At 44.2% G+C, this 21,657-nt stretch overlaps 2 protein-coding genes across 4 annotated transcripts in view; both read left to right on the forward strand.

The window, feature by feature from the left end:
* The first annotated feature begins 23 nt into the window (after positions 1-23).
* UBL5 (ubiquitin like 5) lies at positions 24-6,243 on the forward strand. 3 transcript variants are annotated; one of them, XM_053369268.1, is made up of 5 exons: positions 24-127; positions 970-1,098; positions 4,193-4,276; positions 5,306-5,343; positions 5,976-6,243. In XM_053369268.1, the coding sequence occupies exons 2-5, from the start codon at positions 1,043-1,045 to the stop codon at positions 6,017-6,019; spliced, it is 222 nt and encodes a 73-aa protein (XP_053225243.1). In that variant the 5' UTR covers positions 24-127; positions 970-1,042; the 3' UTR covers positions 6,020-6,243. The 3 variants fall into 3 exon arrangements, with proteins under 3 accessions (XP_053225243.1, XP_053225253.1, XP_053225262.1); XM_053369278.1 differs by lacking the exon at positions 24-127 and adding an exon at positions 322-382; XM_053369287.1 differs by lacking the exon at positions 24-127 and adding an exon at positions 426-546.
* Positions 6,244-6,964: 721 nt separating this feature from the next.
* Positions 6,965-21,657, forward strand: part of PIN1 (peptidylprolyl cis/trans isomerase, NIMA-interacting 1) — a 49,623-nt gene continuing 34,930 nt past the window's right edge. The window contains exon 1 of the mRNA XM_053369237.1: positions 6,965-7,091. Within this exon, the coding sequence (XP_053225212.1) occupies positions 7,034-7,091 (58 nt within the window). The 5' untranslated portion in view covers positions 6,965-7,033. The remainder of the gene's footprint in view (positions 7,092-21,657) is intronic.

Here is a 21,657-nt window from a genome sequence, read left to right on the forward strand (position 1 = left end):
CTGCTCCGGCCTCGCTTCCGCTTCCTCTGGGAGAGAGTCTCCCGGAAGTAGCTCTCGTGATTCCTCTTCCGGGGCGTTGCTTCCGTTTCCGCCTGGTCTCCGGCTGTCAAGAGTCCGCTGAATTCAGGTAGGTCCGGGGCGGCAAGCGGGGATCCTCCGGGGCCGGAGACGGGGCGGGCCTCCCGTCGCCCTCGCCCCCGGCCTCTGGCCCTGCTGGCTGGGGCAGGCGGGGGCTGGAGGGCAACCCGCGCGGCCTCTCCCGGGGCCGGCCAATCGCTGCGCTGAGTTGCTCTGCGTCGAGGGGCAGAGGCCTCCTTTCTCCGGTGGACATGCGTGCAAATGCCAATGTCCTGAAAAACGAGCCTTATTTTGTATGCTTCCGGTTTGGTTCATTTCGAGCTCTTTGCTATGTGGCTTTAAATGTGCTTGTGCCCGGTGGGGTTATTGGTTCATTTCGTTAGTGTGCTTGTTTTTATTATGTTCTCTGTGGTTTTATTCTGCATTTTTTTTGCTGTGAACCACCCTGAGATCTTCAGATGAAGGGCGGTATGCAAATTTAATAAATAATAGTAATAATAATAATTGTTTGGAATCCATCTGAGGATACATGTACAGAATGTACATTTGCAGTTGGATTGTTGAAAGAGTGGTTATTGTGTAACTGTAAAATACTGGGGGACAACTAGAAGTGGATTCCTGTGTTTTATCCTAGTTATGTGCCTTTGAGAGTTGTGAATAAAGACAACATTTCCCATGATGTTAATGTTCTGGTGGGAGAAGTTGTACTGGTAACACTTCTCTATCTTAATTTTCGTTAATCATCAGTATTCCCTGTCAGTTGAGAAAGCATCCCCCCATTTTCTTTCGATTCCGCTTTTAAAAACTGTATACCCCACCTGTTTTAGGACCAAGTGGCATAAGACATACACTTTTAAACAAATGAATCATCCTGTCTTTTCTTCCCAACAGAGCCTCAGAAGGCAGGAGGCCAAAGGTCTCCTTGCTCAGCAGTTTCTTGGGGTTGTTCTGGTACCAGATCGGGATGATTGAAGTGGTTTGCAACGATCGGCTGGGCAAGAAAGTGAGAGTGAAGTGCAAGTATCCAAAGCTCAAAAGAAGTAGCTTCTGCAGGAGGCTCGAATGGCATCTTCCTGCCCTATATGCAGCAATTGTGTTTTATTTGAGGCTCTGGTGTATGAAGAGGAGGCAAGGTAGTGATCACTTGGGACGTGAACATGGTTTGAATGGAGGTTCCATTTTTTAATTGTGTAGCTGTTGTTTAGTTGTTTAGTCATGTCCGACTCTTTGTGACCCCATGGACCAGAGCACGCCAGGCACTCCTGTCTTCCACTGCCTCCTGCAGTTTGGTCAAACTCATGCTGGTAGCTTCGAGAGCACTGTCCAACCATCTTGTCCTCTGTCGTCCCCTTCTCCTTTCCCAACATCAGGGTCTTTTCCAGAGAGTCTTCTCTTCTCATGAAGTGGCCAAAGTATTGGAGCCTCAGCTTCAGGATCAGTCCTTCCAGTGAGCATTCAGGGCTGATTTCCTTCAGAATGCATAGGTTTGATCTTCTTGCAGTCCATGGGACTCTCAACAGTCTCCTCCAGCACCATAATTCAAAACTATCAATTCTTCGGCGATCAGCCTTCTTTATGGTCCAGCTCTCACTTCCATACATCACTACTGGGAAAACCATGGCTTTAACTATACAGACCTTTGTTGGCAAGGTGATGTCTCTGCTTTTTAAGATGCTATCTAGGCTTGTCATCGCTTTTCTCCCAAGAAGCAGGAGTCTTTTAATTTGTGACTGCTGTCACCATCTGCAGTGATCATGGAGCCTAAGAAAGTAAAATCTCTCACTGCCCCCTTTCTTCCTCTTCTATTTGCCAGGAGGTGATGGGACCAGTAGCCATGATCTTAGTTTTTTTGACGTTGAGCTTCAGACCATATTTTACACTCTCCTCTTTCACCCTCATTAAAAGGTTATTTAATTCCTCCTCACTTTCTGCCATCAAGGTTGTGTCATCTGCTTATCTGAGGTTGTTGATATTTCTTCCGGCAATCTTAATTCCGGCTTGGGATTCATCCAGCCCAGCCTTTCACATGATGAATTCTGCATATAAGTTAAATAAGCAGGGAGACAATATACAGCCTTGTCGTACTCCTTTCCCAATTTTGAACCAATCAGTTGTTCCATATCCAGTTCTAACTGTAGCTTCCTGTCCCACATAGAGATTTCTCAGGGGACAGATGAGGTGATCAGGCACTCCCATTTCTTTAAGAACTTGCCATAGTTTGCTGTGGTCGACACAGCGCATGTTTGCAATTTGGTCTCTGGTTCCTCTGCCCCTTCGAAATCCAGCTTGTACTTCTGGGAGTTCTCGGTCCCCATACTGCTTAAGCCTGCCTTGTAGAATTTTAAGCATAACCTTGCTAGCATGTGAAATGAGTGCAATTGTGCGGTAGTTGGAGCATTCTTTGGCTCTGCCCTTCTTTGGGATTGGGATGTACACTGATCTTCTCCAATCCTCTGGCCACTGCTGAGTTTTCCAAACTTGCTGGTATATTGAGTGTAGCACCTTAACAGCATCATCTTTTAATATTTTAAATAGTTCAGCTGAAATATCATCACTTCCACTGGCCTTGTTAGTAGCAGTGCTTTCTAAGGCCCATTTGACTTCACTCTCCAGGATGTTTGGCTCAAGGTCAGCAACCACACTGCCTGGGGTATACGAGACATCCATATCTTTCTGGTATAATTCCTCTGTGTATTCTTGTCACCTCTTCTTGATGTCTTCTGCTTCTGTTAGGTCCTTACCACTTTTATCCTTTATTATGGTAATTTTTGCATGAAATGTTCCTTTCATATCTCCAATATTCTTGAACAGATCTCTGGTTTTTCCCTTTCTATTGTTTTCCTCTATTTCTTTGCATTGCTCGTTTAAGAAGGCCTTCTTGTCTCTCCTTGCTATTTTTTGGAAATCTGCATTCAATTTCCTGTATCTTTCACTATCTCCCTCGCATTTTTCTTGCCTTCTCTCCCCTGCTATAGCCACAGTCAGCTGCAAGTCTTGTTTTTGCTGACTGTATAGAGCTTTTCCGTCTTTGGCTGCAGAATTGTGTGGCTAGCAAGAAGATATAATAAGATATCTCTTACTGTGAGTGCAGGGTTTATGGGAGGGGTAGTACCTTTGGTTGGGGAACACGTTGTGCTCCTTCTGGGGTAGTTTATTCACCTTTGGTCCCCACACTGCACTCGGCTCTCGCCTGTGGCTCCTAGAAGCTGTCAGCATGTGGAATCAGCCACAACCCAGGAAACAGCTTAGACTGGCTGGGGAAACCAGGTTAGGGTAGCCAACAGGAGAGGCAATGGGTATGTGAAAATGTAGGTGAAAAAGTGCAGTTATAAGTACTCAGGCTTCAGCTCAGTTGGGATTGAGTATTTAAGATCTCACAGAAGAGCTGGGGAGTAACTGGCACTGTTTAGGAAGAAGATTTCAGGTCTAAGGCAGGCATCTCCAAACATGGCCCTCCAGACGTTTTGGGACTACAGTTCCCATCATCCCTGACCACTGGTCCTGTTAGCTAGGGATGATGGAAGTTGTAGTCCCAACGCATCTCGAGGGCCAAGTTTGGGGGTGCCTGGTCTAAGGGAATGGGTCGTTTAAGGGTGCAGGAAACCTTTGGGTGACTGAAGCAGCACAATCATTCCTTTTCGTAAATTGTGACACACATTTTATGGTTGGAGATGAGGAAAGGGTTCTGTCATAAGTGTATGGATTGTGCATATGTGTATGTTTGGATCGTACATGTCTAACTCAGGAGTGGGAAAGCTGTGGCCCTCCAGGCGGTGCTGGACTGAAATCTTCCTCCTCTCTATGTATTGGCAATTCTGCCTGGGGCTGATGGGAGCTGGAGTCCAAAAACATTTGAAGCGTCAGAGGTTAGTCACCCTTTGTTTAAGTGGTATCCACCCTGAGCTTGTAACATCCAAATATGTTTCTTCTCCCGTGTATTGGCAAGCATAACTCGAGGCCACTGTGTGTGATATACATGTGTGCACAGCCCCAATTGTGTTGGGCGTCCAGGTACTAAATTGCTTGGGACTGGTAGATGGTGCACAATGAACACATAGTCTGCTTACTGCTTTTGATTTAAGACATCCTTTCCTTAACTCGTACCACCACTCAGCTCTGACGACACCATTAGGGACTTGAAAAAGCTCATTGCTGCGCAGACTGGCACGCGGTGGGACAAGATTGTGTTGAAGAAATGGTGAGTAGAAATGAGCAAAGCATCAGGGCCCCTCAGGCGGTTCCCTCAGCTTGTTCTTAGCACTAACAATGCAATAGCACAGTTCATGCTTTCAGTACAAGAAGCCCAGATCTCCAGGTTTCCACACGATTACAGACCTGCGTGCATGTTGTACTGCTTAGTATTGATCTTCGTAAACCACTTACAGTATTTGTATAGTTCCTTTCAACCATAGTGGTTCTTCAAAGCAATTATCATCATCAAAAACAGCAATTGATAATATCAGTTAAAAGCAATTAATTTTAAACTATAATGAGCCATACCAAAACAAGGAAAATATGATAGTGGCACAAAGTTCCAAAATTGCCAGGTAAATATCAAACAGAAGAGCCATGACAAAATAAATAAGTCTTGCCCTCTGAGAGGAATAGAAAGAATGTGCCAACCATACTCGGAGGAAAAGAGAATCTCATAGCTTAGGGGCAGGCCGCTGAAAAGGCCTTACTCTTCATTGATGATAGGCTAAACTCCATAGTTGCAATGTGGAGTGGGCCTGATGGATAGTTTTTAATGTCTAGGGTGGGTGTGCCTCATATAGAAAGAGGCTGGGGAAACCTAGCCAGATGGGCGGGGTATACATAATAAAATTGTTGTTGTTAAGGACCCATTCCATTTAGGACTTTCAAGGCCAAATCCTTCAATCTGAGTTGCAGTAAGAAACAGATCTCTTAAAATGGGCATAAACTGATTGCAGAATCTTACTCTTGTTGCAAATGGGTAGCTATATCTGTACCAGTTGAAGTTTCTATGCCAACTTTAAGGACAGCTCCATAGAAAAGCCTATTGGCTCTGTTTTGTGTGTGTGTGTGTGTGTGTGTGTGTGTGTGCGCACACACACACACACACACACAAACACACACACACACATATATATGTATACGTATATGTATACGTATATGTATATGTATATCCATCATGTTAGTTGTCGTATTTAATTGAGCTGTGTAACAAATTACGGTTGACTAACTGCCTTTCTTGTTAATGTTTTAGGTATACAATTTTCAAGGACCATGTTTCATTGGCAGACTGTATCCTTAAAAAATCTTGGTGATTTGCGGTAAATTAATAGGCTGGCCAGGTGGGTCCAGAGGGGGTGGGGGAAGGGAAATGAAAGAAGGGGGTAATACTCTTCAGCTTGAACTGAGCAGATTTTGATTATGGTTAATTTATTTCTTTTTTACTCCAGTTGGGTGGGGTATAAATAATAACAATAATAAATAATTTACATAAATAAATTTATGTAAACTATTTCTCTACTACTTTACATCTATAAAATAATAATAATCACTTTCCTACCATGCACATAGACAAAAACTGTTAAAGATGTGTAGATTGGTTTCTACTTAAGAACGCTTTCCATAAAATATTGAAGTGAATTCACAGTAAAGACAACGATAAAACAATTAAAAACAGTACCATAAGTTTTAAAATGATATGACTACTCTGTGCAGTTGGGCAGCATTTAGAGTGAATCTGTTGGGATGTATATGTGCTTGGATAATTCATAAATTAAGTATGAATTTCAGCACCTATGATAAATTTCAAAAGTATCATTATTCTGGCATTGTGGTAGATTTTTCCCATCATATACATCAAGCTCAATTTATAAAAATACAGAAATATTTTTCAGTGGAATTTTACCTTAACTCCTCACTTCCAGATGAAATTCACGATGGCATGAACCTAGAACTATATTATCAGTAGTTTTGTTGTGGCAGATGCTGCCTTTTCTATTGTCTGTTTTTTTTCATTCTTCGTTTCTCATTTGACAAACTCTTGATTATTTGGCTGCATGAGGTTTAGTTAAGAGTATTTTATCCCTGAGCACAATATACCAGGAATGAATACCAGACTATTCAGACTGTCTTTTATTGTTTTGGTTTTTAAAAAATCTTTATAATAAACGTGACCCAATATGTGTGACCTGACTCTGTGTGCAGTGTATCTTTAAAACACAGAAACCTTAAGTGCCGTATATGTGAAAACGATATCTATAATACGTAGTGCATGGGTGGGCAGGCCTGAGTGGAGAGAGAGTTGGAAGGGTCCCATAGGGCCATCTAGTCCACCCCTGCAGTGCAGGAATCTTTTTGTCCAATGTGGGGTTCGAACCTGCGACCCTGAGTTGAAGAGTCTGGACTATCCAGACTCTCATGAGTTATTTAGAAATTAACCCGGGATAGTGTAAGATGGGTGAATCAAGAGTGGGTGTGCAGGCAGCAGCGCCTTGCAAAAGGAACCAAATATTCTCCACCTTTTTTGGTCTCTAGGCATAGCTGCCAACGTTTCCCTTTTTTAAAGGGAAATTCCCTTATTCCGAATAGGATTCCTCGCAAGAAAAGGGAAAAGTTGACAGCTATGTCTCTAGGCCTCAACCTCAGCCCTCCAGATGCTTTTGGCCTACACCTCCCATGATCCCTAGCTAGCAGACCCAGTGGTCAGGGATGCTGGGAATTGTAGTCTTAAATCATGTGGCGGGCCGAGGTTGAGGAAGCCTCTAGGCCACCATTCCGACGGGCCGCGGGCGGATTGGGCGCCTCTTTATCTGGTGGGCGGGGCTTTCTCCTCCCTCCCAACTCACTGCGACCAATAGCGGGCGCGGAGCTCTGTGGCCTAGAGGGCGAGCGCGCGTGCGCGTTCGGCGCGTGCGCCGCCGCCGTTGCTAGGCGAAGGTGGGCGTGGCCGGCTCTGCGCTTGTGCTCTGTGAGGCGAGGCAAGATGGCGGAGGAGGAGAAGCTCCCCGCGGGCTGGGAGAAGCGCATGAGCCGCAGCTCCGGTACCGCCGCGGAAGAGGGAAAGGGGCGGCGGGCGGGCGGGCGGAGGGCCCGGCAGGAGGGTGGATGGGCCTCGGGGGAGACGGAGGGCGGAGAGGCGCCCTTCGCGGTCGGGGCCGGTCGCCTCGGAGGCCCTTTCGCGCCCCGGAGGGGAGGCGGGAGAGGGGCTGCGGGGAGGTGTCTCTTTCAGGGGGCGGTGGCGGGGATAACGGGGCCGCTGGGGATTGCGGGGGGGGGAGGAGCTTGTGGGACAAGAATAAGAATAGCAACAGCGACGCAGTCGTAGAACCATAGAAGTATAGCGGTGGAAGTGACCCCCAGGGTCATCTAGTCCAGCCCCCAGCAATGCAAGAATCTTCCCCAACGTGGGGCTTGAACCCATGACCCCGGCATTAAAGGTCTCGTGCTCTGCTGACTGAGCTGGCTCATAGAGAACAATCGTGGTTTCTCACTGCTTTTCATAGAATCGTAGAGTTGGAAGGGATCCCAGATCATCTAGTCCACCCCCCCCCCCCCGCAATGCAGGAATCTCATCCGAAGCATCCATGAGAGATGGCCAGCCAACCTCTGATTAAACACCTCCAAGGAAGGAGAGTCCACCACCCTCCATCCTGAAGTAAAACAGCTCTTGTCGTCAGAAACTTTTTTCTGATGTTTTGTTGGAATTTCCTTTCTTATAACTTGAAGCCATGGGTTCAAGTCTTACCCTCCAGAGCCGGAGAAAACAAGCTTGCTCCATGTTCCACATGGCAGCCCTTCAGATATTGGAACATGGCTTCTTCCTTCCTACTCCTATTCCCTCCCCCCATTTATTTCTCCCCCTGCCCCATTTCTATCCACCAAAAAAATATCCTGAGGGCTCAGGACCACTTACACTGTTCTGATAATAATAATAAATAACACAGCCCCATGGAAAAGTATGGTGGTTTCTTCCTCCCTACTCCCACATCCCCCCCAATTATTTTTCTTCTCTTTCCCCACCCCACAAAAAAACCATACCCTGAAGGCCAAGGGCTGTAATACAGTGCCCCCAGTTCCTGTCCCTGGAGCCAGTCCAGGAGAGTACCATGGTCAATGGTATCAAATGCCAGTGAGAGATCAAGAATCAGGAGCAAGATCACACTCCCCCTGTACCGCTCTCTGCAAAGGTGACCATCAGGGGGACCAAGGCTGACTCAGTTCTATAGCCAGGCCTGAACCCAGATTGGAATGGATCTGAATAATTATGTCATCCAAGAATGCTGCCTAACCACCACCTCTCCCTCCCCCCGCCCCCGTGGGCATGGGCATCTGGGTTGTATTTAAGCATTGGTTTTATCAGCAGCTATCTTTCATGAGTTTATCCAATGCCTTTGGAAAGCCATTCTGAGTCAGTGACCATCAACATCCCATAAGTGAAGCATTGTGCAAAATACTTCCTTCTGTTGTCTTGAATTTCCAGCTAGTCAGTATAACTGGGTCACTGTACATTCTATTCTTATGAGAAACACAATATCTTTTTAAGTTTTCTTAATATTAGCCCTGTTATCACTCCAGTAATTTGTTTTTAAAAGTAAAATAATAATAATACTGTAATAATAATTTTTATTTATACCCCACTCTCTCCAACCGAGACCGGGCTCAGGGTGGCTAACACCAAATAAATAAAGTACATTAAAAACAAAATTAAACACTCAGGTGTAGCCTTTATATAGAGAGAAAGTAGTCCAATCACTTCAATTCTTTCCTGCACCTTTTCCAACTCTACAATATATTTTTTGAGATGTGGGGGATTAGAACTTCATTAGGTGAATATATAGCAGCATTCTCCCAATCTGATGCCCTACAGATGTGCTGAGCGACGAGAGAGCGGTTGCTGAATGGCTTGGTAGGTTTCTGGATGAAACATCGGCTCTGGATCCATTCCAGTCCAGCTTCCGCGCTGGTCATGGGACCGAGACGGCTCTGGTCGCCCTAACAGATGATCTCCGCAGGCAGCTGGATCGAGATGGGTCGGGGCTGCTGATTTTTCTAGACCTGTCAGCAGCCTTCGACATGGTCGATCACAAACTCCTGGACCACCGCCTTGCCGACGTGGGGATCCAGGGCACAGTCCTTCAATGGCTGCGCTCATTTCTCTCTGGTCGGGGACAGAGGGTGGCGCTTGGGGGGGGGAATTGTCATCCCGCCACTCCTTGGTGTGTGGAGTGCCCCAGGGTGCGATACTCTCCCCGATGCTTTTTAACATCTTTATGCGCCCCCTCACCCAGCTTGTCCGGAGTTTTGGGCTGGGCTGCCATCAGTATACTGATGACACCCAACTCTATCTGTTGATGGATGGCCATCCTGACTCGGCCCCAGACACACTGATCAGATGCTTGGAAGCTGTGGCTGGATGGTTACGTGGGAGCCGGTTGAAGTTAAATCCTTCGAAGACAGAGGTCCTCTGGCTGGGACGGGACGATATGGGATTGAGGGGGCAACTCCCATCTCTTGCGGGGGTGCAATTAGTGCCAGCACCGTCCGTTAAGAGTTTGGGTGTAATCTTCGATACCTCCCTCTCCATGGAGGCGCAGATTGCAGCTATAACAAAGGCGGCATTTTTTCATCTCCGCCAAGCTAAGCAGTTGGCTCCTTACCTCTCTCGCCCTGACCTAGCCACTGATCCACGCGACGGTCACCTCCAGACTGGATTATTGTAACTCGCTCTACGTGAGGCTGCCCTTGAGACTGACCCAGAAACTCCAGCGGGTGCAGAATGCCGCAGCGAGACTCCTTACGGGGTCTTCGCTGTGAGATCACATTCATCCGGTGCTATACTAGCTGCACTGGCTCCCAGTGGAGTACAGGATCAGGTTTAAGGTGCTGGTTTTAACCATCAAAGCCCTATACGGCCTAGGACCCTCGTACCTACGGGACCGCCTCTCCTGGTATGCCCCACAGAGGAACTTACGGTCTTCAAATAAAAACATCTTGAAGGTCCCAGGCCACAGAGAGGTTAGGCTGGCCTCAACTAGAGCCAGGGCTTTTTCGGCTGCGGCTCCAACCTGTTGGAATGCTCTGTCACAAGAGACAAGGGCCCTGCAGGACTTGACATCTTTCCGCAGGGCCTGCAAGACAGAGCTGTTCCACCAGGCCTTTGGTCAGGGCGCAGCCTGACACCCTCCTTTGGCAATCTTTACAAAACTTTAGTTTATGGTTGCCATCAATTTTGATTTTAATTAATTTTTATAATGTTTTTATAATGTTGCACTATTTTAGTGTTGTTAGCCGCCCTGAGCCCGGCTTCGGCTGGGGAGGGCGGGATATAAATAAAATTTATTATTACTATTATTATTATTATTATTATTATTATTATTATTATTTTGTAAGCTCCAGCCAATAGTGAGGACATGTGCTGGCTGGGGCTGATTTGAGTTGAAGTCCAAAGTATTTGGAGGGCACCAGGTTTGTGGAAATGTGGTATACCAAATTCCACATGTCCTCAGTATTGGGGTATATGAAGGGACATAAGAAGAGCCCCCGTTAGACAAGTCCAAAGGCCCACCTAGTCCAACATCTTACTCGTTCAGTGGCCAAGTAGATGCATATGAGAAGCCTGCAAGTAGAGCCTGAAGGCAGTGGCCCCTCTCCTCACTTGTGATTTCCCACAACTGGTATTCTGAGGTACACTGCCTCTGAAAATGGAGGTAAAACATAGCTATCATGGATAGTAGCCACTGATAGTATTCCATGAATTCTAAGGGTTTGGTGCCAGCTTTCTATGTTCACTTCCTTTCCTAATCCCAACATGAAAGCCACCCTTTTCCCACTGCTGCTGCACATAGAGTTCATTATTTTTTAACCATGTACCATGATGCAACGACATCTTTCCTGGATAGTCACATTGCTGTATGTATGAAAATGGCTTTGTTGTTACTATTGCTCCAGTTTGTTTCATTTTAAAATGACATTAAACCTCATTTGCCGTTTTCTTGCCATTCACCCATTTGTAAAGACTTCCAAAAGGATCGCTCCATTTCGCTCAAGCCTTTGCCATCCTAAATAGTCTGTCTGCAAACTTGGCAAAGTTTGCTCACCTCTGTTTCTGTGTGATGCAGATCCTCCAAGAAGCATCTGTTCCAATACAGATCCTCACTGCTTATTTCCTTCCATTGTGAATATTGGCGTGTTCCTCTCCTCTGTTTCCCATTGTTTTACCAGTTTTTGTTCTGTAAGGGCACTTGCCCTTTTACTCAGTGACTACTAAGGGTTTCTTCACTGGTGTTTTTGTTAAGAGACTTTTTGAAAAGCATTTTGGAACTCTAGGTATGATTATCCCTGGCTGCACATGATTACCAACACTCAGAGAATTCTAAAAGGTTGTTGAGGCAGGACTGCACTGCAGAAGCCATGCTGATTCTTCTTAGTGATGCTTGTTCTATGTTAAATTGTACTTTGAATTGTGTTTTCTACCAGTTTATATAGGACAGAAGCTAGGCCAATAGGGTTGTTAGTTATGGACTCCCCTCTGCTTCTCCTTTCTTCCTTTATTTATTTATTTTCTTACATGACCTTCACCATAAGGTCTCAGGCAGTTTAGAATATAATAAAACAGTATTAAAATCAATTAAGCAATTTGCACCAGAAGAATAGGGTGGATCCTAAAAATGGATGTTGTATTGGCTACCTCAGAAAGGTGTGCTGATGGTTGTGACAAGTTTCCTATTAGTGAGTGTGTGTTAACTGACCAGGTAACATCTTAATTTGTCAGATCTAGAACATCATCTCCTGCCACTTCTATTTGACTTAGTTCTTCAGGTGCCTACTCAGGGAAACAGTGGTGAAGGCACAGTTATCTGCAGCAGGGTCCACAGTGAGAACGAATACAAATAATACATTCAGCTTCTCTCCTCCTTTAGGAATCCTTTTACTTTTCTGTTGTCTAGCTGTTCAGCCATCTCCTTGCTTGTCTTTTCTGCTTCTGATAAATGATATTGGATTGTTATAGGTCATAGAATAATAGAATTGTAGAGTTGGAAGGGCCCCTAATCAAAATCTAGTCCAACCCCCTGCAATGCAGGAATATGCAGCTGTTCCATATGGGGATTGAACCTGCAACCTTGGCATCATTAGCACTATATTTACAGGACCTTTTTACAGTAGGTCCATTGAAATTAATATGCCTAAGTTAGTCATGTTTGCTAATTTCAATGGATGGTATTATTGTGGAAGTGGAATATTTTCTGCTTGTGCAATGGGACTTCTCCCTTCTGGCCCTATGCATGCCTTGAGACCCCCAGAGCAGATTTAGGGGCATGCAAGGGAAGAATGTTTCATTGTGCAAGGGTAAATTCCACCCAGTGGGTCTGCGCTGAGTATTACTAACATTGTTGACTATATTTTTACCAATTTCGTTCCATAGTTGAGGGTGCATGCCATGGATTTTTTAGTCAAAGTGAACCAGCCAAGAAGAAGAGGGAAGTATTAGTATGCTTGAGAGATCCCCAAGGTTTGCAGAAATAGAAGAAAAAAAACCTCCAGGAAATGATACAAAAGAAAACCTGAAGCAAAAAAAATAAATGACAAGACTGCGCATGCATGTAGTCACATTGAGGAAAGGAGAGGGAAGAAAAAGCAGAGCTTGGATCCAGAAGTGTGACACTACTAAGCCACACTTACGAGCCGGATTCAAACTGTACAGGGACGTTGATTGTGTTGGCTGATGGCAGAGGAGGAAGGAAAAGGTAGGAGATGGAAGATGGAGGGAGAAAGCTACCCCCCCTCCAAAAAAAAACCACCACCCAGATGGTGGAGAGGGAATGATGAATGGAAACCATGGGTGAAGTGAGGGGGTTGTAGGCTGCACAATATCTTAAGAGAGAAATTTAAAAGGTGGCACCCCAGAGAAAAAGCGACGTGAAGACTTGGCATGCTCAAAATGTCAGTTGGAAAAGATAAACAGAAAACTTTGGGGTGAGTTGGGAAAGTAGTGTCCTGGAGGAGCACTGGGTGAGTTTGCAAGGAGCTGGCTAGAACCCTGAGCCAGGGATTTTTACAGATAAACATTTTGTTTCAGGTCTGACTTGTGCTCTAAATTCTTCATCATTTTTCTTATTGTCAGTTCATATTTATTTTGTTAGGGTTTATGCTTCTTTTTGTTCTCCTAATTCGGGTTAGACTTCCACTTTTTAAAGGAAACCTTGCATTTGCTTCTGCGACTGCTTGTCAACCGCAGACATCCGCTTGAACTTGTTTGTCCCTTTCGTAATCTGAGTATATTTTATCTGATACTGTATTTAGTAAGTGACCATGTTGCACTTTCAGAGCAACTTCTATCTATCTATCTATCTATCTATCTATCTATCTATCTATCTATCTCTCTATATCTATCCTGCCATCACATGAGAGCCCAGGACAGTTAACAAATACAGTGGTACCTCTGTTTTCTAGCGTCTTGGAAGGTGAATGTTTCAGAACCTGAACTCCAAAAACCCGGAAGTAATTGCTTCTGTTTTCAAACACGTCTTGGAAGTGGCACAGCTTCTGCTGCATTTTTTTCTTTTTTCTCCATTGACTTTGCCATCTACCCTTTGTGCCTTGGTTGTCGAACATTGAAGAAGTCTAACGTTCTTCCGGAACAGATCACATTCGACAACCGAGTTACATATATATAATTAAAATGAGAGAGACAGAGTCTTCAGCAGGAAAACTCACTAAATACAAAGCTCACAGTTAAAATTATTAACCCCACATTGATAAATGCAACAACACAAGTGACAACAGTTGAGAACGTAATTATGTTAAACAGAAACAGTTTGTTTAATCTAAAGGTCCTGATTAAAACAGGTGTTTCTTCAAACCTTGCCTTTAAAACTCAGTAGATGGGGTGGAACAACTGCATTTCTGGGGAGAAGGAATTCCACAAACAACCTGCCATGATCAGGAAGGCCCTTCCCTGCATCACTCCCCAATGAGTAATGCTTGTGGGGATCCCAAGAAGGGGATTCCAGCAGATCAGAAAACACCAACATGGAGCATTTTATAGTGGCAACCTTTGTATTCTGCAACCGCTATCTAGGAGTGCAGCTAATAACTGAGTTAAACGTCAGCAGCTTCCATTGTGTCCTTTACTGGTCTAAGGCACAGTTCCCCTAACGTAGCTAGAAGTATCATCTCTTTGCTGTAATCTGAATGTATATGTGCCCAGATAATGGGAGGTTAATTGAAGCCACCCAGCACTTTCTCATTTGGGCTGCCTTCCTGAGTTTTTGCCAGCTTTGAGTTTCATCCCAACCTTCAGTTTGGGTTGTGGACAGTTACAGTACAGGGAACATGAACCTGATATTTCCGCACTCTGTGATTCTGGGGACCTCATCCACACATTGAGACCGTGCAATCCTTCCTGCCTAGCTAGCTCTATGTGAAACAATATCATTTTTGAAATTCCCCCTCAGAGTGCTTGACTTAAGCTTCCTACACAACAACCTACCTCATAACTATTTTTTAATGTTGGTGCTGTTGCCTGTGTGCCTAACAACTTCTCCAGATCTTTCACTTTTACCTCAAGGGAATAGATTTACAAAGAGCCCCAAACTTGCTGCATGGAGCATGCACTCATAGCTTCTGTGAGCAGGCGGATAAGCAAAGTATTGTGTTATGAGATTTGTGGGTCAGGTGTGAGGCCTTTTCTTGGCCTTTATTTCATTGTTCACTCTCACCTTATTCTTGATAGCTTTTTTTGCACTTGCAGAGCTGGGTGTCCTCAGACTTCCCTAAATAAATAAACTGTTCCTGTTTGTTTGTTTGTTTGTTTGGTGTTTTTTTTTTGGGTGGTGGTTATCTTAAATACGTTGGTGTAGGAATGGGTGAGGTAGTATGGATCTGTTGTCTATACACTCCGTATAGCAAGTGTTTCAGTTTGAGCACCACTTTTCCTATCCCCTTATCTTCTCTTTTACATTTGTGGAGGGACTTTGTGGAAAGTAACCTAATGACCCAGTGAACACAAGGAACCCTGTACTCAAAATTTTAAAATAGAATTAACTGCCTTCAACATTTGGTTTCATTTTTCCAGTTGCTGCAGGTGGCAGCTAGAGTAGTATGCTTTGTCTGCAGTTCTCAAGTGACTTCCTATGAAGTTGTTGCATGTGTTTAGGTTGTTTGAGGACTGCATACATTCAGGGTGGTCTTTTGCTTCTTGTTTATTTGCTTCTTGGTATGAATGGAGCATGCAATTAAATGTTAGTGGTTGGTATTGCAGGACTCAAACACAGGAAAACGAAGGCTATGTCTCCATTTCCTAGCAAGTGGAATAAGACAGTGGCTGATAATAAAAGTCATTATAATACCATCATTAAACCATGCAAAGAGTACATGCTTTTCTGCCTTATGTTAGTGGGCTGTGTCACAGTATGACTGACTGGCTTTTGATTTCATCCCAACATTACAGGATGCAATTAAGTCACAGCGTGGTTCTCATGGTTTATAAGCTTTCCCCAGCCTAATGTACTCCAGATGTTGTTGGGCTAAGCTCCCATCAGCCCCCACCAGCTTGGCCAAAGGTCACGGGGTGGTGGCACTTATGGGCAAAACATCTGGAGGGCACCATGTTAGAGAAGGCAGGAATTGAGTGGCCTTCACTATAATTCTCCCCTATTCTTCTTGCCATGATCAAATTTTACTTTCTGCAAAAGGAGGTGTCTGTCTGGTTGATGAGAAATGTGAAGCCATCAAGAGAGGTCACTGGGAAGATCTGTGGGTCTTGCATGTTATTGTTAACAGTGGATACCTGGTTGTGACACTTCCACTCTACTTAGCAATCAAACCTAGTTCAGATACTCCAGGCTTCTGGCACCTTTTCTCCTTCAGGTGGCTCATGGCCACTGCATCACTAAAAAGGTTGAACGGCTCCAGCTGGGGAAGACTTGGTCAGGTCACAGTCTTGAGCAGTGTTAGAAACTCAGATATATAAGCTAATTGCCAAATAGCATCTTAAACCTAGGTTACAGTCACCACAGTGGAATGGCTAGGTGCCATTTCCCCCCAAATGTGCTTTATTGTTTTTTTCATTTCATTTCTATAGCACTTTATATTTTAAAGAAAAAATCTCAAATTGGTTTACAACCATCAAATAAATTCAAGCTTCAAGAAAAACATTTGGCTTTCCCCATTTCCCCCCTACTTAATTTATAGAGCTGCCCCATAACAGAAGTGCTCTAGGAAGCCAGGATGGGAGACCAGGGTTCAAATCCCCACTCCGCCATGAAGCTCACCGGGTGACCTTGGGCCAGTCACAGGCTCTTCAGCTACCTCACAGGGTCATTGTGGGGATTAACTGAGGGGAGGGAGGTGAACAATGTACTCCTTAGAGAAAAAGATGGGAGATAAAGGCAATAAGTAAGCTCTTCTGCTGACCTGCTTAAGAAAGCTGGAGAGACCACCCGGATGGAGATGTCTGTCACCAACCTGGTGCCCAGAGATTTCCACAGGGTCGCAACTGGATCTGCGCCAGTCACAAAATGCTCTGGCACAGGTCCAATTAAAGTGGTATTGAAATGAAATGAAATGAATAATAATAACAAATTCCATTGCAAAATCAGGAAAAAAAATGGCTCCTAGACATTCTGTTGTGGCAACTGCAACCTAGGTTTAAGGTGCCGTTTGGTGACTAGTTTATGTATCTGGGCTCCAAACACTGGTGACTATCCCTAAATGAGAGGAGAGAAAGTGTGTCAGGTTGCCATTCTGTAGTTGGTCTTCTCTCCAGTTGTCAGTTGCAGATTACATGACTACCCTACCAGAGGAAGTAGCTTTGCATTTAAGAGGAAACTAGTATTTTGAGATCTTCTGATTCGGTTGAAACTTATTTTTCCCCAACAAAAGCCCTATGTATTTCACAAAAGTTACTCGCTCACAAATTATTAATAGCCGTCTGCCCCCAAACAGTCATTTATAGTACAGTGGTACCTCGGGTTACATACGCTGCATGTTACATACGCTTCAGGTTACAGACTTCGCTAACCCAGAAATAGTACCTTGGTTTAATAACTTTGCCTCAGGATGAGAACAGATATTGGGCTCCGGCGGCGCGGCAGCATCAGGAGGCCCCATTAGCTAAAGTGGTGCTTCAGGTTATGAACAGTTTCAGGTTAAGAATGGACCTCTGGAACGAATTAAGTACTTAACCCGAGGCACCACTGTACACTGACATCCCATTAAGGAAATGAACGAGCAAGCACTTCAGACTCTGGTTTACAAATCCTTCCTTGCCTGAGGACAATTTCTATGGGTCACAAGCAGCCAGGCAAGTTACTGTTTTACAAGCCCAGTTTAATATCTGTCCGGCTTAGACTAAGCAGGTGTGTGGGGTTCTTGCACTTGAGGCAGCAAAGTGTTCAAAACAGCATTTTTCTCCTGCTTCAGGAACAGGAAGTGCTGTAGGAAAGAGATACTATAGGATGGCTGCTACAGACTTGGCAAACAATTGCAAGTACAGAGCAAGCAAGTTGTTCTGTGGGTTCTGGACTAGGAATGAAGTATAAGTGACTAAGCAGCCTTTTCACTGGGGGTGTTGACAGAGGGCAGCTGTAAATATAAGGGGAAGGAACCCATCTTGGAGCTTTACAAGTTTAGACGGAAGAGAGTGCAAGTGGGGGACTGCACTGTGTGTCTGTGTGATTTTAATAATACACTTAAATCAGATTTCAGCAGGAAATCTTCTGCAAATTCCTCACGAATGGGCTTTAAAGGCTATGGGGCCAGATACTTAGGACTTCCCTAGCTTCTATCAGGCAACCCAGTCTATTTCTTTTAAGATCTGCAGATGACTGCAATGCGTTTAAAACACCAGCACCAGACCCTGCAATATCCAGGCTTTCCATCCTCCCTTCATATGGATTTCTTTGTGACTGATTTCTTTGGGCAAAGGGAAATGTAATCTCCCACAGCTCTGTGCCAAGAAGACCCAGCATCATTTTCAGTATAGGCCTAAAACAGTATTTTCTGAAAAAATGCACACGCTCTTGTTTTTTCTCGCTGGTCGAGTAGGGACAGGGCTGTTGAATTCAGAAGCTAAAGTGGAGCTAAAGGCTGCTTTTTCCAGCCATCTCTTCTAATAATTCATTAGGACCTTCAAGTACAGCATACCTGCTACAGGACAACTTTATGGTTTCTTCTAACAACCAGGTTTGAGTAGCTAATGCTTTGCATGAAGCTGATATATGTGTGTTAATTTTGTAGCAGCTGACCAGCAATTGGTACTTTGGGCTAAATTAGTGGATTTTAGGCTTTGTTTTGGAGCAAGAAGTAGTTGTGCCCGGGCAGAGGGGTGAAGTATCCTGAGTGCACACATCTGTGTATTTTCTTGTACAATGAGGGAAAAAAGTTTTTGATCCCCTGCTAAATTTGCCCATTTGCCCTCTGACGAAGAAATGACCAGTCCATAATTTTAATGGTAGTTTTATTGTAGCTGTGAGAGACAGAATAACAACAGGAAAATCCCCAGAAACCCAGAAGACAAAAGTCAGAGATTGATGTGCATTATAAGGAGTGAAATAAATATTTGATCCCCTATCAATCAGCTAGATGTCAGGCTACCTGGTATCTTCACTGTGTGTAACGAGCTGAGATTAGAAGCACCTGCTGTAAGAGAGAGGTCTTGCCTGTAATCCCAGCTCGTTACAGTACCTGTACAAAAGACACTGTCGACAGAAGCAATCAATCCAGCAGATTCCAAAGTAGCCACCATGACCAAGACCAAAGAGCTGCCCAAGGATGTCAGGGACAAGACTGTAGATCTGCACAAGGCTGGACTGGGCCACAAGACTATTGCCAAGCAGCTTGGTGAGAAGGTGACAACAGTTGGTGCAGTAATTTGCAAATGGAAGAAACACAAAATAACTCTCAACCTCCCTCGGTCTGGGGCTCCATTGCAAGATCTCATCTCATGGCTTTGCAGTGATCAGGAGAACTGTGATGAAGCAGCCTAGAAATACAGGGGGGAACTTGTCAATGATCTCAGGGCAGCTGGGACCATAGTCACCATGAAAATAGTTGGGAACACACTACGCAGTGAAGGACTGAGATCTTGCAGAGTCTGCAAGGTCCCCTTGCTCAAGACAGCACATGTACAGGCCTGTCTGCAGTTTGCCAATGCACATCTGAATGACCAGAGGAGAAGTGGGTGAAAGTGTTGTGGTCAGATGAGACCAAAATCAAGCTCTTTGGCATCAACTCAACTCGCCGTGTTTGGAGGAGGAGGAATGCTGCCTACGACCCCACCGTCAAACATGGAGGGGGACATATTATGCTTTGGGGGTGTTTTTCTGCTAAGGGGACAGGGACACCGTCATTGCATCGAAGGGATGATGGACGGGACCATGTATCGTCAAATCTTGGGTGAGCACCTCTTTCCCTCAGCCAGGGCATTGAAAATGGGTCGAGGATGGTTATTCCAGCATGACAGTGACCCAAAACACATGGCCAAGGCAACAAAGGAGTGGCTCAAAAAGAAGCACATTAAGGTCCTGGAGTGGTCTAGCCAGTCTCCAGACCTTAATCCCATCAAAAATCTGGAGGGAGCTAAAGGTTCAAGTAGCTACACATCAGCCTTGAAATCTTACTGACTTGGAGAGGATCTGCAAAGAGGAGTGGGACAAAATACCTCCTGAGATGAGTGCAAACCTGGTGGCCACCCTTTGACTCATGTATGCATATTTGTGCAGGAAATATAAGCTGATGCAACCATTAAACATACGTTTGCAGCTAAAACTTTATAGGTCATTTTGACACTTCAATGATTTTGCCATTTTGCATTCTAGAATTGTATCTTATTTTGTAATATGTGGGAACATTGTGAAACTGTTGAGTTACTCTTTGGCCTTCTCTATCCCTATGCAACGACAATCTGCAAGATCACTTTCCTGAAAGAAAGTTACCCAGAACCTTTCAGAGATGAGGGTCTGTATTTTTTGGCAGAACAGTGTGTTTCTATGAGATGTAAAGTTAATGCATGTAGTTTGCTTGGCAGAGTCCTGAATATTTGAGAATGGAACATGCTGCACAGCTTGGGCAGTTAAGAGAAAGTGATAAATTACTGTCATGCTTTAAATACAATTTCGAAACATCAGTTGTTCCAGAATATGGCAGCAGTGCTAGCTGTGCAGAGCATATCACCTAATACTGCAAGAACTTTGTTGGTTACTAGGATAAATGCAAGGTGTTGAGGGAACACTTTCTCCTTTACATACCTCCATACATGGAGGACTAGTGATGAGATCTCCTTGTAGGTATTTTGAGAGAATAAAATTGGATTTCTTGTTTTAGTGTTGTGTTCTCTCTCCCCACTTTTATCTGGTGAATTTAAAAATTTCTGTATTTTTATATTTCTGATGCAGTGGAAAGTCACACGCCCCACCAGTTTTCCACACCAATTATTTGAGAAATTTCAAATCAAGTGATTTATTTATTTGGCCATGACAACAGTTGAAATAAGTTTAGTGCCTTTCCCACCACAGCCTCTACAAAGTTGACTGATTGGTACTGGACGTTCAAATTGCAGAGAATGGATAGGATCTCATCTTGGACACCATGTACCGGTATTTTTATGAATTGTGTTGTTACCTGATGCTTGAAGAGCTGTAGCAATTGAAAAGCAGGTGATACATTTGCATTTGAAACAGAAAATAAAAACCCTTGCCCAGTCCTAAATGTGTTTACTTTGAAGTAAGTCCTACACAGTTCAGTTGGGCTTAAGTCCTGGGAAAGTATGCTTAGCAGTTGCAATTTGGCTTATATCTATGCTTCGTTACAATCAGTTTTATCCTTTGGTGGCTCTTTTGCATATGAAAATTAGGCTTTTAACTGTGCCTTACAAAGATGAGTTTACTTGTAGGAGATTGCAAATGTAAGCTTTAATAGGTTTCACATTTTCTTTTTAAACCAGGCTTTTTTTAAACAGTCATGTTAAATTAAAAGTTGGTTTAATGTCTGTGTCTGTGTGTAATGCCTATTTGATTATAGTAATTCAAAGGTAAGGGAGAAAATCAAAGCAATTATCTTTTTTAAAATGGACTTTTATGCACCCTGATGGTTTATATTGTTGTTGGGGTGTATTTTTAAGTGTGTTAAGGTGGGGGGGACGGACCGGCTGAATCTTCCTGATTTACTGGCAGTCACTCTAAAGCTGCCAGAGATTACATTTAGCATTGCTTATAATCATGGCTGAGCTTACCAAAGCCAAAAAATACTCTGAGCTTTTTTACCCGTGTAGTGTTTCATATCACGTGTGTTTTGGCTCTTTCCAAAGAGTGACCATGCAGTTGGGCTTTCCCCCGAGAAACTGGTATCAATTTGGCAGGGCTCTTCTGATTCTTGCTTGGAGTTCCAGTCGCTGCGACCCTGCAGTGAAATGTACACAGGAAGGTTGGCCATCAGATCTATATTGTTCTTTCATAGTCATTTTCATCTTGTGCATGTTACTGACATCACAAAGGAGCTATATAATAGTGCTTTGCCTGAGTTGGTATCACATAGTCCTGGGAGGTACTTGCCCTTAGCTTGGTTGCAGCAGTTAGGGATTTAGCAGAAACACTACAAACTGGTAATTTT

Source organism: Podarcis raffonei, chromosome 2, assembly GCF_027172205.1.
Source record: "Podarcis raffonei isolate rPodRaf1 chromosome 2, rPodRaf1.pri, whole genome shotgun sequence".
Classification (NCBI taxonomy): domain Eukaryota; kingdom Metazoa; phylum Chordata; class Lepidosauria; order Squamata; family Lacertidae; genus Podarcis; species Podarcis raffonei.